This window comes from Pogona vitticeps, chromosome 5 (genome assembly GCF_051106095.1).
Source record: "Pogona vitticeps strain Pit_001003342236 chromosome 5, PviZW2.1, whole genome shotgun sequence".
Classification (NCBI taxonomy): domain Eukaryota; kingdom Metazoa; phylum Chordata; class Lepidosauria; order Squamata; family Agamidae; genus Pogona; species Pogona vitticeps.
Window position 1 is genome coordinate 195242735 of NC_135787.1, and position 15507 is coordinate 195258241.

At 47.2% G+C, this 15507-nt stretch overlaps 1 protein-coding gene across 1 annotated transcript; it reads left to right on the top strand.

The window, feature by feature from the left end:
• The first annotated feature begins 1996 nt into the window (after nt 1-1996).
• Nucleotides 1997-15045, top strand: LOC110090285 (CD209 antigen-like protein C). The gene is made up of 7 exons (XM_073002400.2): nt 1997-2021; nt 2755-2850; nt 3486-3584; nt 5378-5464; nt 7343-7491; nt 9793-9908; nt 13870-15045. The coding sequence occupies exons 2-7, from the start codon at nt 2838-2840 to the stop codon at nt 14030-14032; spliced, it is 627 nt and encodes a 208-aa protein (XP_072858501.2). The 5' UTR covers nt 1997-2021; nt 2755-2837; the 3' UTR covers nt 14033-15045.
• Nucleotides 15046-15507: the final 462 nt, after the last annotated feature.

Sequence of the window (15507 nt, forward strand, 5' to 3'; positions counted from 1 at the left end):
GAGGCACCTGCTTCTTGGGAGGAAAGCGATGACAAACCTCGACAGCATCTTAAAAAGCAGAGACATCACCTTGGCAACAAAAGTCCAAATAGTCAAAGCTATGGTTTTTCCTGTAGTGTTGTATGGAAGTGAGAGCTGGACCATAAAGAAAGCTGACCGCCGAAGAATTGATGCCTTTGAATTGTGGTGCTGGAGGAGGCTCTTGAGAATCCCCTGGACTGCAAGGAGAACAAACCTATCCATTTTGCAGGAAATCAACCCTGAGTGCTCACTGGAAGGATAGATCCTGAAGCTGAGGCTCCAATACTTTGGCCCTCTCATAAGAAGAGAAGACTCCCTGGAAAAGACCCTGATGTTGGCCAAGTGTGAGGGCAAGAGGAGAAGGGGACGACAGAAGTCACTGAAGCGACCAACATGAATTTGACCCAACTCCGGGAGGTAGTGGAAGACAGGAAGGCCTGGCGTGCTCTGGTCCATGGGGTCACGAAGAGTCGGACACGACTAAACGACTAAACAAGAAAAACAAGAATGATGGAGTTGGGAGGGGCCTCGAGAGCCATCGAGTCCAACCTCTTGCACAAGGCAGAAATGCAAGTCAAAGCCGACCAAACAGGTGGTGGTTCCATTTTCTCTTGAAGGCCTCCAGCACTGGAGCGCTCGCCACCTCCCAAGGAAATTGGTTCCATTACCATACTGCTTGGTCCTACTGCCTTTCAAAATATGTAATGGTTAACGGTTTGTTATGGAATAGTTTAATGACTGCTTTTATTTTATGATATCATAGGTTGATTTTATTTTAACTGTGTTATTGTCCAATCATGTTGCAAACTGCCCAGCCTGACGGGCGATATACAAATGGGATGTGATATACAAAAAAAAAAACAAGGAGAAAATTTTAAAAAATTAACAACCACCCCTTTCCCACTAATCACCTATATTGGATAGAAAATTCTGCATAAAAGACATTTATACACTGTATTCTTGAAGGCTTTCATGGCTGGGATCTGATGGTTGCTGTGGGTTTAGGAAAAACAACCTTCAGAACACATCCAAAGAGCCCGAAAAACCCACACCCTAATCACCCAATCTCCTGAAAAGGACAAAAGGTGTTCCCACAGCTACAAATATTCAACTCTCCCGCAAACTGCATCAGAGCACAGAGAGAGTTTTGACTCCTGTCCTCTGAAGATGCTGGCCACAGAGACTGGTGAAACGTCAGGAAGAACAACCTTCTTGGCCAAAGAGCCCGAAAAACCCACAGCAACCATTTATGCACTATTTCATGAACCTCGTGTCACCAGCTGAGTGGGAGCTAGGAATATAGAAAGACGCCACATATCACATCCCATATTCCTTCAACATTTCTTGTTCTAAGGGCAGCTTACCCTATCAAGGTGTTGCCATACTGGCGAGGGAAAGAGTTCTTAGACTCACGTGGCAGCTCCTACCCCCTTGAAGAGAAACACCCTCCATTCCTCCCTGCTAATTTCAACATTAGGAGTGGCATGGAGGCAAGGGTATAAAACCCCTTTCTGGGTCCTCATGTTGCTTTGGGAGAGCAGGCTGGCCAACGGTGCAAAGCCAGGCCTCCACGGGCAGCACCAAAATGGAGCCTGGGGGTGGTGCTCAGCAGCACTGGAGGGCATTTGTGGGTAGCCTTTGGCTATTTTGTGTCTCAAGGTGGACCCCTGTCCACCATCAATACAATAAGCCTGCTCAGGATCCCGTGGCCTCCCACCTCCATCCGGAATCTAGATTCTAGACTCAGAGAACGAAACTCACTGGAAAGGGGTGTCTGGTGGGCCATGGAGCACAACTGCCCATCCTGCCATAACATGGCATCCACCCTCTTTTGGGTCCCCCATCAGCCCTCGGATTCCTCAAACCAGGGAACGTGGGAGCTTCTGGTCCAGTCTTCACTTCTAGAGAATATGCTCCGGTGTTTTTTTTATTATTATTTTTTGCTTTCTCGACAGAACCAGGAGAGCCCCCCAAACCTCCAGGTCCAGGCGATGAGGCACGTAAGTAGGCGTCTTACCCTTCAGCGGAGGGAGAGTGACCAGGAATGGGTGAGGGATGGAAGGAGAGGAGGGATCTGGAGCAAGGCAAGAGGCAAGGGGCGCGAGAGGGGGAAACAAAGGGGAAGCCCGTCAACGGCCAGATCCTGGGGATTCGGGGCGCCCTGCGGAGGAGGGAACCTGGAACCCCTCTCTTTGCAAGCCATGGCGGGCATGACCGAGGAGAGGGTCTCTCCAAGCATGGAGCGGTGGGACGTGTTGTGTCCTCAGACGTGGGCTTCTTTCCCACCAGACCCTTCTGTTTCCTCATCCTGGTAGGCAGGGGGGGCACCTCGACCGGGAGGAACCGGGCTCCTTCTCCCAGGGGGCAGGGTAAATCCTCCACCTCGGAACTGCACCAGAGGAGAGGGCGGTGGTGGCAGAGGAGGCGATGCAGCGGTGGGGCACATCTGTGCCGTTGTAATCATCCTCACCATCCTCTTAGAATGGCAGGGCTGGAAGGGGCCCTCTAGATCATCCGGTCCATCCCCGGTCCAGGAGGCACTGAAGGTGGGGGTGGGTGGGAATCGAACTCCCAGCCGCTGGCTCTGCAGACAGAGACCGGAACCCTTGAGCTCTTCAGCAATGCTATGTGAACCCAGAACTCACTGCTGGGGGTGGGGGGGGCGGGGATGTTGATGGAATAGCGGCTGCTACTCATGTACTTTCTTGCTTTCTTCTCCTTCGATGGAAAAAGCGAAAAAGCCATTCCTCGAAACCCCAGAAGGCGCAAAAACGGTCAGAATATTGGCGGCCGTCTGGTTCGTCCTTGCAGTTATCATGGTCATCATGTGTAAGTTCAACTCTCCCCTTGCTTTCTTTCTTTCTTTCTCTCTTAAACTCGTCCAGTGCCGAATTACTTTGGCTTTCACTCCCATGTGGAAAGAGGTCCCTTTCATAAACCAAGGGAACAACGGGGGCCTCGGCTAGCCCACACCTCCTCCCCCCCCCGCCCGCCGTGTAACCTGTCAATTCCAGTGAGTAAGGTAAGGGGGGGGGTGATTAAATTTTCCCCACGGAAATCAATGCCACGGTCGTGTTCCTTTGAATATCTGCTGAGCCATTTCTGCTTAATGCCAGCCCCTCAGTCCTTGGTCTCCATTCCTATGATATCTGAAGTGGCTGAAGGGTTAGACGGAGTCCCCCCCGCCCATGTATTCCTGAGCACAGTTCTGGACCTCCCCGCGCTTGCACGGGAGATCTTTGGCCAAGGGGCCTCATCGCTTGACCAGGCACCCGCTGAGCCAGGAAGGGTTGGAAACAAGACTCCAGGGATCAGGCGTAAGGGTGCCCGGCACAAAACCCACTCGGGCGCTTCCAGGCTGCAGCCAGAGTGATCGTGCGCCCACACCTGTGTGGCCGCACCGAGCATACGTGCCATACGGTTGAGGTGTCGGAACACTCTCTGACGTCTTTCTCCTTGTTCAGACGCGGTCCTGCTCAACAAAGACTGGAACATCCGCCAGGCCCTGATCATGATGCGAGAATTTGCCATTGAGTTCGATCCGAGATATGAAGACAAGACTGGTAAGCCCCAGGATTCCGTCGGAGGGCTCAGCGCTCCTCCTTGCCCTCTCGTAGGCCCAACGATCCCTCCACAAACAGAGTTGACTCCGGTCTTGCAGCTCAGATGCTTGGGGGGGGGGAGAGAGAGAGAGGGACACACACCCCTGAGGTTGGAAAGCTTTTTTTTATTAGTGGTGCCTCATGCCTCACCTCTTCCGCTTCTGCAAGCAGAACTTTATTCCGGCTGTGCTCCTTATGGGCTGAGAGTTGTGCAGGGAAATCTCGTCAGGGCCTGCAGCGAGTGACCGCGTTGCAAAAAGCGTCTGGCTAGCTGGGGCACAGGTGCGAGGAATCGTGACCGATGCCAAGGGAAGAAATCTCCATGTTTCCTTCTGAGGGAACCGGAGAGGCCTGTTGTGCCACGGCTCGGTGGGTGGCTCCTCTGTGCTTTCCCACTGCGCATGAGGTCGTCTGCCTCCGTCGCTTCTGTGAGCAGGGGCCGGAATGTGCAGGGTGTCCTGTCACAGGTGCTGTGGGGGAGGTGGCCTCCTCTGATGCCATCCAGCTTTTGCAGCCAGCTGCTTCCGTAGCCCCTGATCCTTGAGCTAAGCCAGCCCTGCCTTGCCTGGCCAGGGCATTCCAACCAGAGGTTCGTGCATCATCATCACCAGCACCACCACCGCTATCTCACCAAGAGTGGGGGCCATGCTCTCTGATGGGAGTGGTATCGTCACGACAGTGGTGGCGGCGGCTTTGGTATTTCTGCCCTGATGTTAACTTGGCATGTTTTGCATCACCTCAATAAACCTCTGGAGCACTAAAAGTTCCACATCAAGCTCAGCAGCAGGAACCTATAGGTTGGCCACTGGTGGAAGAGAGGATGTGTGCTGGGCAAGGCAGCGACTCAAAAGGCACCTGGAATGCACAAATTTTTTTGCATTAGAACAGGAGAGAGAGAGAGAGAGAGAGAGCACATGTGCAAAGAGATGGAAAGGGATGGGCTGAGCAGGGCAGCAAAGCACCAGTTCGTGAGAAACAATTGGTCTAACGGCCATTCCCGGAAGGATCCTGGAATTGTTATAGGTCACGAGCTGAAGATGAGCCAACAGGGTGAGGTGGCTGCAAAAAAAGGCGAATGTGATTTCAGGATGCATCAACAGAAGTATAGTTTCCAAATCCCACAAATTACTAGCTCCCTTGTATTTGGCACTCATTAGGCCTCATCTAGAGTTCTGTGTCCAGTTCTGGACATCAAACGTTGAGAAAGATGCAGACAAACTGGAACAAGTTCAGAGGAGGGCAACCAGGAGGAGCAAAGGGACTGGAAACCAAGCCTTGTGAGGAAAGGCTGAAAGCACTGAGCCTGTTTAGCCTTGAGAAAAGAAGACAGAGGGGAGATACAGTATGACAGCACTCTTCAAACCCTTGAAAGGCTGACCGACAGAGAAGGGGTAGGATCTGTTCTCCATCATCCCGGAGTGCAACCATGGGCTTACATTAGAGGAAGCCAGGTTTCAGTTGACTACCAGGAAAAACTTCTCACCTGCAGTGTAGCAATCCAGTGTGGGTAAACTGGGAAATCGGGACACTGGCTTTGCAGTAAAGCAACCGGGGGTCCAGTGTTCAGGGGGGAAACCCTGCAGCAGGAGATATTGGCATACACCCCACAATGCAAATGCCGGTCTGGATTGCCTTAGTGAGGGAATGTAGGGCAGAAACCCCTTAAGATCAACAGGCTGCTGTTTTAGAGGGGGGGGGGGTTCAGATTGCTAGTTTACAACTCCCTCTGATTTCGATGATTGCTATTTTTTCAGATTTCCAGGTTGTTGGCCTGGCTCAAAACCTGTCCTCCGAAATGCTTGAATGGGGACTTAAAAACGACGAACTACAAGCAGAAATAGGTAAGGCGTTTAGAGATGGTGATGAGCTCTATAAGGCTCACGGGGGCAGCTTCCAAGTCATGGCACCTGCTGAATATCGGTTCCCCCCACACACACACACACACACCTCCGTGGGGGGGGGGGGAAGCACAAGAAGTCCTGAGCCATCCATCTATCTTTCAGTTGCCTGTTAAAAGCATACCTATTTGGAAGGAAGATGGGCCAGGAAAACAGTGGGAAAGGGTTGTTTTTTTTAATGGAGGGGTTTGTTTGATTGTTTTAATGTTGCTTGTTTAAAAGAAATAAAGCGGTTAAGTATCGGTGGGATAAGAAAGGAAAAGTGCCGGCTACTGTAAACGTAAAGCTGCCCTCAAAACCCGTAGCCAAATCCTTTGGAAATAAAGCTTTCCCTTCAAGAGGTTTCTCTGTTTCTCTGCAAACAGAGAACTAGAAACACCGCACTAGAATTCTTCGGGGGAAGATGGCCGGCTGGCTTTGCCCCCTTTCGTGTGTGGCCCCGAATTCTGGAACGGTGCCCCCCCTCTTCACAGGGGTCAAGAGAGGCCCATGGGATTTACCCTCCCTCCTGCCAGTCCTGGGAGTGAGGATGCTGCGGGATTTTTCCCCTGCTGCATTAGAGGCAAGAACAGGGTGCCATCCTTTCCTCCTCTCCCATCCCACCTCCCCACCCCGGGCCGTTTCCTTCCACAGGGTGGTTTTGCAGCATGGCCAAAGCAGGCCGTCTGGTTTCGTTTCTCGGTCCAGATAATTGCTCCAAGTGCCTTCGGAGGAGGCGTCCAGATTCAAACCATGGTCTGGACTTCTCCAGGCTGATTCGGACCTGCTCGGGGTCGGTCCAAATGGGTCCAGCTTCTTTGGTGATTTGACCCATGGGCCACACAGCCCTAGTAAAGATAGGTCAAAGAAGGCCAGAGTTTCTGGCTGATTAGATAAGTGCCCATCTTTCCTCTACACCCACTTGTATTTTTATGGGATGCTCTGCGCATCGAGTGAGAAAGAAGCCCCATTTAATTCATGAAGACCTGGTAAGCTGGTCTAGTATTTCAGAGCAGAACCCCACGAGTAAAAATAACGGCGGTTTAATCAACTTAGGCATCATTTAAATCAAATTATGGTTTCACGACACTAGTGAAATCATTTTATTTAGCCTCCAAAGGTGTGCTTTCGTTTTTAATTGACCAGCAGGAGCTTTTTAAAATAAATAACTTGTAAATCGATTTAAATCAATTCGGTTTGGCAGGTGTGGACAGTACAAACTATTTACTTCATGCTCCTGTTTAATGTCAGCTGCAGCCTTTTGCCATTCTTGGCTGCTTGGAGCCACCCATTTATCTCTGTATCGCTTTTTTAAAAATATATATATATAAGGCAAATGGTCATAGAAAATGGGTTATAAAGAAGAAAGGAAACATTTATTTATTTATTTATTTATTTGTTTGTTTGTTTGTTTGTTTGTTTGTTTGTTTATTTATTTATTTATTTATTTATTTATTTATTTATTTATTTAATTTAATTTAATTTAATTTAATTTAATTTATATGCCGCCCACTCTACCCAGAGGTAAATTTCATCAGTGTAGATGCCAAAACTGGTTTAAATCACCGGAAATAAATCGGTTTCCATTGAGTGAATGCAGCCACCAATGTAAATATCATGTGATTTGAACCAATCTTTAAAAAGGCAGAAATAAATTCAAACTACCCATAGAACTGCATAAATCTTCATAAATTGTGCTGGAGCCTAATGGAGTCTCTGCACATAATTCTGTTTTACCCGTTTGTTTATTTAAAACCTGTGCCAACATTTCAGGTCATTTCTGCTCCAACGTGTCTGGTGTTCTCTTTTCTTCCTTCATGCATCCCCTCCTTTTGTTGGAAGATAAGCTTGCTAAGACGCTTGATCAGTGGAAGGCGTATGATAAGAACCTTTATCACTTTTCGAAAGATGACGTAAATTGGAACGAAGCCGTAGATGAATGTAACACAAGAGAATCTGGACTGGTTTTTGTTAAGTGGGGTGAAGAACAAGTAAGTAGAACCACGAGATTTGCCAGGGCAGGAATAACTGTTCTGTAGGATATTGCCGTTGCAGCCTTAAAGGGCAAAGCAAAGGTGTTCGGACTGGAGATGGACATAAAACAAACCACGAAGCAAAAGCGAAACAACAACAGAAAAAACCATGCATCATTTTGTGGTTCATTTTGGGTTGCTTTCGGGAAACATGCCTGCCCAGAACGAAATGAAATGCTGAACTATTATCAGACTTGCCAATAAGAGCACTAGTTACATCCTGGCTGGATTACTGTAACACGCGGTATGTGGGGCTGCCCGTGGAAAGTGTCAGGAAACTTCACTGAGTCCAAAATGCAGGAGCCAGATGGCTGACTTGGGCTGGTTACAGTGATCACATAATCCCCGTGTTAAAGTAGCTCCACCGGCTGCCGATCCATTTCTGGGCACCATTCAAAGCGCTGGTTTTAACCTGTAAAGCCCTATATGGCCTGGGCCCAAGCTGTCTCAAAGATCATTTTTGTTGTTGTTTAGTCAACAACAACAGCAACAACAACGACTCTTCGTGACCCCATGGACCAGAGCACGCCAGGCCCTCCTGTCTTCCATTGCCCCCCCCCCCCGAAGTTGGGTCAAATTCATTCTGGTCGCTTCTGTGACCCTGTCCAACCATCTCATCCTCTGTCATCCCCTTTTCCTCTTGCCTTCACAATTTCCCAACATCAGGGTCTTTTCCAGGGAGCCTTCTCTTCTCATGCGATGGCCAAAGGACTGGAGTCTCAGCTTCAGGATCTGTCCTTCCAGTGAGCACTCAGGGTTGATTTCTTTCAAAATGGATAGGTTTGTTCTCCTTGCAGTCCAGGGGACTCTCAAGATCCTCCAACACCACAATTCAAAAGCATCCATTCTTCGGCGGTCAGCCTTCTTTATGGTCCAGCTCTCACTTCCGTACATCACTACTGGGGAAACCATAGAGAGAGGGTGGGTGAAAAGAGAAGGAGAGAGGTTTGCAGAGAGAGAGAGAGAGAGAGAGAGAGATAGTCGGAGAAAGCCTGAGAACTGTAACTAATATAGATAAACTAGTTAAAGTGAATAAATAAAACAGGAGGTGATCGAAGGTGTGGCAGAGTATTGATATTTCAACCATTGTGATTCTACAAAATGAATAAAGGTCATCTGTGATTCTGAATTACCCAAATACCCTTTCATAAACAAGTTATGTTGTTGGCAGCCAGTGAAGAAATCCACTGGTGGCAGCGAAAGAAAGAGGGAACATCACCTGCGAGAACCTTTGGTTTGGGAAAGAAAGAAACGGGCACAAGTGAACATAGCATTATGAGCTGGCTCCCATTACGAGTTAAGATCATTAAGAGAGGCCTTCCTCTCAGTCCCTCCACCTTCACAGGTGTGCTTGGTGGGGACACAGGAAAGGGCCTTCCCTGTGGCTGCTCCTTTAGACTCTGGAACTCCCTGCCACTGGAGGCCAGCCTGGCCCCATCTTGGCTATCCTTCCGCAAGCAGACAAAGACCTTTCTCTTCAGGCAGGCTTTTCCTTAATGACTGGTGGTCTGGGAGGGCACAAGAGTTTTTTTTTTAATGGATTGCCATTCTCTGTTTTAAATGTGCTTTATTTGGTATTTATTGTATTTATTGTTTTTTAACACAATACCTGTTTAATTCTTTTTAGATATTTGTTTTTAGCTGGTAAATATTGTCTTTTTAATGATGTAAACTGCTTTGGGTCCTTTTTGAGGAGAAAGGCAGGATAAAAATATTCTGAATGAATGAATGAATGAATGAATGAATGAATGAATGAATGAATGAATGAATGAATGAATGAATGAATGAATGAATGATCAGATGCAGAAGATGGAGGTTCTGTAGCCAGGAAAATCAATATCAATTTTCTGCCTAGAAATGGATATGGAAGGTGTTGTTCCCGAGGGCAGTTTGGGGCTGGTTTCCTCAGACCTTGGATTGATTATCCTACTGGAACCAGCAGGTTTGTGGGCAATCAATGGTCAATGAAAGACTAATATTTGTTATGTTTGAGGTCTAAAATATTGTTCTAATGTTTGTCTATCGTGATGGACAGTTTTTGGCAACAGTTTTTAAGAAGTCCCTGTTCCATTCCGTTCCATTCCATTTCAGCTTTTACCTAGTCCCCCACAAGGATAGGAGAGAGAAAATTGTACAGTTCTGGAGTAAATGCTGGGCACCTCAAAATCCACCACAACACCACTGCATGTCAGGAAAGCTTTAAGAAGGGAAGGCTTGCCCTTTGTTGGACTGAATATTTTTCTGGTTGACCTTTTCCAGGCCTTTATAGATGACCAAGTTTCTCAACAAAAGAAGCCATACTGGATTGGACTTAAGAAAAACGAGAGTGCCTTTAATGGCGTCATATGGCTTGGTGGATTCAAAGCTGGAACAGTGTGAGTTTTCAAACAAAATTTCATTATTTTCTGCATCCGAGAAAGTTTCTCAGAAGTCCCCTGCATTTTCTGACCAAGGAGCCACTGGTTTTCTTTGTGTGCACTGAATTTAGAATCCAGCGCTTGGTTGATTTTCTAGAACATTAGCCATTCTGAATTAAGAAAGGGAATTTGTAGCAGATCTGCAATATTTTTGGTGCCCCACCACATCAGATGTCATGGATACTAGAATCAGAGAAGGGTAGAAATGGAGTCCTTGTTTTGTTTGCTGGAAATCTTTACTACCGCTCCAGATTTGGTGTCATCTGCAAATTTCATGAGCATCTGCACTACATTTGAGCCATGCTGTGCCCAGGACAGAGCCCTCTGGGGCCTCTCTTGTCACTTCTCTGGAGGTTGACAATGAACCCCTGAGGAGAGTGTTGCAACCAGGACCTAGTCTCCTGGAATAGTGAGTCAACGTTTTAACGCCAATAACCTTGACACGAGAGAGAGAGAGAGTTCAAATGATTGCTGTTTTGTTTAGCTAAATAAAAGGCGTGACGGAAGTCATGCCTCCAAGGAACAACTGTGCCATGGACTTTAATAACATTGGTTACACAGGAGAATGGGAGGAGAAATGGGTGGTTCGTGACCTATTGGCAGAAGGGATGGAGCTACAACGGAATCCAAAACTTTATCAGAGTGGGAATCATAGGAAGGATGGAATTTTACAGCAGGATGGGTCTATAGACAGCAATTATGGAAATACATGGTTGCATTGTTGTATTGTTCTGACAGGAAAACAATTTATTATCTTGCAAAGAGGTTACAAGGTTGGATGAAAAAAGGAGACTTTCCAAGGAAATAATGTTTGTACAGGAAAAGGTATTGTGCAGTGAGATTGTCCAGGTTCTGGAGCTCAATTTGATATGGCTCCCGCCATACCTTAATTTCTTCTATTTCATTGCATTGCAATGTTTTTTGAACAGCTGATCGGCGGTTCCAAAATGGCCGCCAAGTGCCCGAAATGGCCGCCACAACCATTTTCGCGCCCTGCCCTCACTTACCGAGGGTGCGAAAATGGTGCCGCTATGGAGGAACTTCGCTGAATGGTGAATTTGGGCCCCATAGGAACGCTTTTTCCGTTCCGTTTAGCGATGTTTCCTCATAGCGATGATTAGTCCGGAACAGATTAACATCGCTATGCGGGGCACCACTGTACATGTTTTTGGTTTTATTGTTTTTAAATTTGTAAACTGCCCAGAGTAGACCTTTGGTCTAGATAGGCAAGATAGAAATTCAATAAATAAATAAATACATTTGCATAAGATTGGTCCTGATATTCACCTGGGGGAAGAGTGACAAAACCCATCTGTCCTGCTGGGGGAAGGAGCAACCCCTGCTGGATCTGTTTGCTTCTCCAGTCTAGATTGGAAAGTGAGATAACCCGTCCTGGTGAAGGAAACCTGGCCAGCCTTATTCCTTTGCAGATATTCTTTAAGGGAACAAAAAACATGTACAGTGGTGCCTCGCAAGACGAATTTAATTCATTCCGTGGTTAATGTTGTCTTGCGAAAAATTCATCTTGTGAAACACGTTTTCCCATAGGAATGCATTGAAACCTAATTAATGTGTTCCTATGGGCAAAAAAAAGTCAGAACAAAGTCAAATTTGGTTTACAAAGGGTTTATTAAGTGCTCTTTAAAGCCATACATATTGTGCAGGTGATTTCGAAAATTTCAATCAAAAAACTTTAACTTTTTAAACATCATAGAAAAACATTTAAAAATCAGCAAACATGAGGCAGGAACAAAAAATGGAAAACATTCATCTTGCAAAGCACAGCCATAGAAACGTTCACCTTGTGAGTCATCAACCCCATTGCCAAAACCATTCGTCTCGCGAGTTTTTTTGTCCTGCGAGGCATTTGCCTTGCAAGGCACCACTGTACATATATGTGTATAGCTGGCTGTTTTATATCTTTCCAAACTGTATTCTGTGTGATCTGATCAAAGGTGTGTTCTTCTTGTGTGTGCTTTTGTGTACACGGTCCTTTAAAGAACCCGGACAAGACGGAGGTCTTGAGGGTGGGTGGTCCTTCCATCAGCGGTTTGGGTGACTCCTTTTCTTTTGGGGGGGGGGATCAACCTTCACCGCAAAGAGCAAGGTTCGCAGCTTGGGGATATATCTGGACCCGGCGCTTACCATGGAAACCCAGGTAGCATCCATGGTCTGTTCCGCCTATTTTCACCTATGGCGGATTGCCCAGCTGCGACCATATCTTGATGGGGGGGGTTCCTCACTACTCTTGTCCATGCGCTCAATCTCGAGATTAGACCATTATAATGCACTCTACATGGGGCTGCCTTTAAGGTTGACGCGGAAACTCCAAGGGGTCCAGAATGCGGCAGCCAGGCTTCTAGGTGGGGTGAGGAAATATTAGCATATCTCCCCCACTCTGGCTGCCTTGCACTGGTTGCCCATTCATTTCCGCGTTGACTTTAAAGTGCTTATGATTACTTATAAAGCCCTAAACGGTTTGGGACCTCAATATCTGGCAGATCGCCTTCTCCCACCTAGATCTACCCGAATCACCCGTCATAGCCAGCAGGGACGGCTGAGGGGCCTGATGCCGAGGGAGGCCCGGAAGGAGAAAACAAGGAACCGGGCCTTCTTGGCAGTGGCCCCTCGGTTGTGGAACGCCCTCCCAACGGAGATCCGCCTGGCTCCTTTGCTGGGCATGTTTAAAAGCCATTTAAAAACTTAGCTCTTTAGACAGGCCTTCCCTCCAATCTTTGTTTCTCAATTATCTCATCTTGACAATCTATATATACATCGGTTAGTAGGTTCCTATTATTATGTATGTTATTGTATTGTATTTTATTTTATTGTATTTTATCACTCATGTAAGCCGCCCTGAGTAGACTTTGTTTAGAGGGACGGGGTATAAGTCCAAATAAAGTAAGTAAAGTAAAGTAAAGTAAAGGGCTCTTACACTACAAGCCCATGACGAATCCACCTACTTGTCTAGACGATATTTTACCAGCTCAATTACAAAACATTGTGAAGACCCTTTTGTAATAATACTACGCTGAAATGTTCCCCTGTTCTAGAGATACTATCCATACCTTTGCTGTACTGAATCACAATCATGTCGTATATATACCTGGACAAATGCCCCAACGTGTTTTGGCATCACCAATTCATTTCCTCCTCTTTGAATCTTTATGGCTGGCTACACCGTAGTACCAGTTTATTTTCTCTCTTGTTTACTGGGGCACTGGGGCCCCTTACTTAATTTTTTTTTTTAAATTAACAATATGTTAGGTAGAGATTCTTCTTTGGTGAAATTTCCTCTGTTGCTCTGGCACTTCTGAAAAACCTTCATTGCACTCAGTGGACCCAGCAGTCACATCCAGGGCTTTGGAGAGAAGGAAGTCCATCTCTGCTAAGATTGTCCTCTAAAGCTGTTGACATAAGTTTAGGTAAAGGTAAAGGGATCCCCTTGACATTGAGTCCAGTCGTGTCCGACTCTAGGGTGTGGTGCTCATCCCCGTCTCCAAGCCGTAGAGCCAGCGTTTGTCCATAGACCATTTCCGTGGTCACATGGCCAGCGCTACTAGACACGGAACGCCATGACCTTCCCACTGAGGTGGTCCCTATTTATCTACTCGCAATTTTACATGCTTTCGAACTGCTGGGTTGGCAGGTTTCCTACATGGGAAAAGTACATGGCACTAAATGTTAGTGCAGGAGGATGGGACTAGGTGAGGGTAAGCTGTGTGGCCGAGTGAAGAACCAAGAAAGGGACCGACACATGAGGATTTCCCTTTATCCATTGGTTATACGAAGTAAAAAAATCATAGTGCTTGTTGCTCAAAAGAGGATGAATCTTAGCATGCTGCAGGAGGTAAAGTCTTTCCTACTTCCCTAGAAGAGGATTAACAAAGTAAATTCCCTTCCCCTTCCGTTGCTCCAGGTACTGGGATACTAAACATGGTCAGCCGAAAAAGGAAAATGGCGACTGTGTTTTCGTCCACTTTGACTGCATTTCTAAAAGATGTTGGCATTATGGTAAATGTACTGATAAAAGACGATTTGTATGCAAGAAGGAGCCCATTGCAAAATGGTATTACGCTTAAAGTAAGAGGCCCGAAGAAGAACAGAAGAACACGGCCGCACACCTGGATACCTGCATGGAAAATCTGACTCTGTACAACTCAACCCACTGACTCATTCATTAATGAAAGGCTTGAACCGAGCGGAGTGTCCTAGCTTTGTCCTTCTGACTTGACCGTTTCTCCATCGCCAAGGGCAAGAAGAACCGCAGGGACCTCAAGAGGTCCTTGAGCATTGATCAAGGTGTCCCAGAGGCAGGCACAAGGGTCTCCAGCATCAGTTCGGGAGTGTTAGCGCCATGTTGTGAGCTGAGGGGTGGCTCTTCCAATGCCATTGTGAAGAAAGACTAGAGGTTAATGCCTGAGATCACTTACAGAGCATGTCTCTGCCGTGGGACGCTGCTCATCCCCACAGGTGGAAGAGGAGTAGGAAGATTTCTCAGGCAAAGGGTGCAGTTGGTAGACCAGTGACTTCCAATCTTGGGTCCTGAGATGTTCTTGGACTAAAACTCCCAGAAGCCTTCATCACTGGCTGTGGTGGCCAGGATTTCTGGGAGCTGCAGTCTAAGAACATCTGGGCACCTAGGGTGGGGAACCACTGCTGTAGAGAAACTTGGCTCCTCCTGGCACCTCTTTTTTTTTCCTTTTTTTTTTTTTTTGAGAAATGATTGGACTTCTCTCTCCCTCCCTCCATCTCTAGAGGTGTCAGAAGATGGAGGTGCCATGGCAGGTTCCCAGGGCCATCTGGCAGTCATTGGGCAAGCCTTTGAGCCAGCTGTCCTTGAAGCAATGCCTTTCTTTGTACCCCTGTTTTGACTGCACACAGGGCCATCAAAGTAGACTCTGCAGTTGGCCCATTCTTGGCCACAAAACTGAATGGTTGAGGGTCAGAGCACGTGCTTCTGCTCAGCTTCGTATTCGGCCATCTAGAGGGTTTTATTTTGTGAAAGATGAAAAATGGGCTACAAGGAGGTGATGCGCCTTTTCCATAAATTATGTTTCAACCCAAAATAATAACCATGTGCTATCAAGTTGATTCTGACTTATGGCGACCCTTTCCAGGGTTTTCCAGGTAGTAAGCACTCAGAAGGAGTTTCCCCTTCTCTTCGTCTGGGAGGGATCCCTGGGACTACTGCGCAGCTTGCCCAAGGCCACCCAGGCTGGCTCTTCACCCTGGAACCACACAGCCAGGAATCAAACTCCCAACCTTTGGCTCTGCAGCGAGATGCTTAAACCACTGGGCTATCCAGCCGGCCTTTGACCCAGAAGTCCTCTCTGGAACTCAAGGGGATCGTAGAATTATAGAATAAAGGGCCTGGAAGGTCTTTGGGTCTAACCCTCTGCTCAAGATAGGCAGGAATCCAAAGCAAAGCAGATCAGATCAGACAGAAGGTAAGCTAAAGCCAGAGGCCTGGTGCCGATCAAAGTCCTGGGATGGAGGTCTCAGGGAGGAGACTTGCTGGATCTTTATTCCCTGAAAGTTGACATCAAGCAGGGGC

Excerpts from the sequence above, each read along its gene's own strand:
- LOC110090285 (XM_073002400.2), top strand. Across the intron at positions 3,585-5,377 it reads GAGATATGAAGACAAGACTG|ATTTCCAGGTTGTTGGCCTG; the intron begins GTAAGCCCCAGG and ends CTATTTTTTCAG. Across the intron at positions 5,465-7,342 it reads CGAACTACAAGCAGAAATAG|ATAAGCTTGCTAAGACGCTT; the intron begins GTAAGGCGTTTA and ends TTTTGTTGGAAG.